The sequence below is a fragment of the Seriola lalandi genome, unplaced genomic scaffold, assembly GCF_002814215.2.
Source record: "Seriola lalandi dorsalis isolate HSWRI2012SDOR001 ecotype SW California unplaced genomic scaffold, Sedor1 jcf7180002019710, whole genome shotgun sequence".
NCBI classification, from domain to species: domain Eukaryota; kingdom Metazoa; phylum Chordata; class Actinopteri; order Carangiformes; family Carangidae; genus Seriola; species Seriola lalandi.
Window position 1 is genome coordinate 1 of NW_019490360.1, and position 450 is coordinate 450.

Genomic DNA, 450 nt, shown 5'->3' on the forward strand with positions numbered 1-450 from the left:
AAAAATACACTTTGAAATTCCAAGATATACCAAAAACCATGAGCTAGTTAGCCCGCTTAACATACCAGTTGAATGGTAGTGAGGTATTTTTTCCACCACAGGTACTTCTGGTAGTTGGGGCCCATGGCAGTCAGACCATAGTATGAGTACATGATAACATGGACAACACAGTTGAGCAAGGCGTGGAATGTCCCCAGACCACCTGAAATAGGGAGTGTATTAGGATTGAGACCAGAAAAAATGTCAAAAGAAATTGGTGAAATGTCATGGAAAAATTTTGATGGTATATAAAAACAAACAAAAAAAACCAAAAAGAATTCTACCTGGAGCAAAACGAACACCAAACCACCAGGTGAAGGGCATGATGGAGTGATGGTACACATGAAGAAATGTCACCTGACTGTTCTTCTTCCTCAGGACAAAGAAGATCTACAGAAAGAAAAAAAAAAA

General features: G+C 38.9%; 1 protein-coding gene across 1 annotated transcript; it reads right to left on the bottom strand.

Moving 5' to 3' along the window:
• Positions 1-38: 38 nt before the first annotated feature.
• LOC111645637 (very long chain fatty acid elongase 7-like) lies at positions 39-423 on the bottom strand (the record flags this gene model as incomplete). The annotated part of the gene is made up of 2 exons (XM_023394916.2): positions 39-202; positions 324-423. Coding segments are annotated over 2 exons (246 nt in total), but the record flags the coding sequence as incomplete, so codon positions are not given.
• Between the last annotated feature and the right edge of the window lie 27 nt (positions 424-450).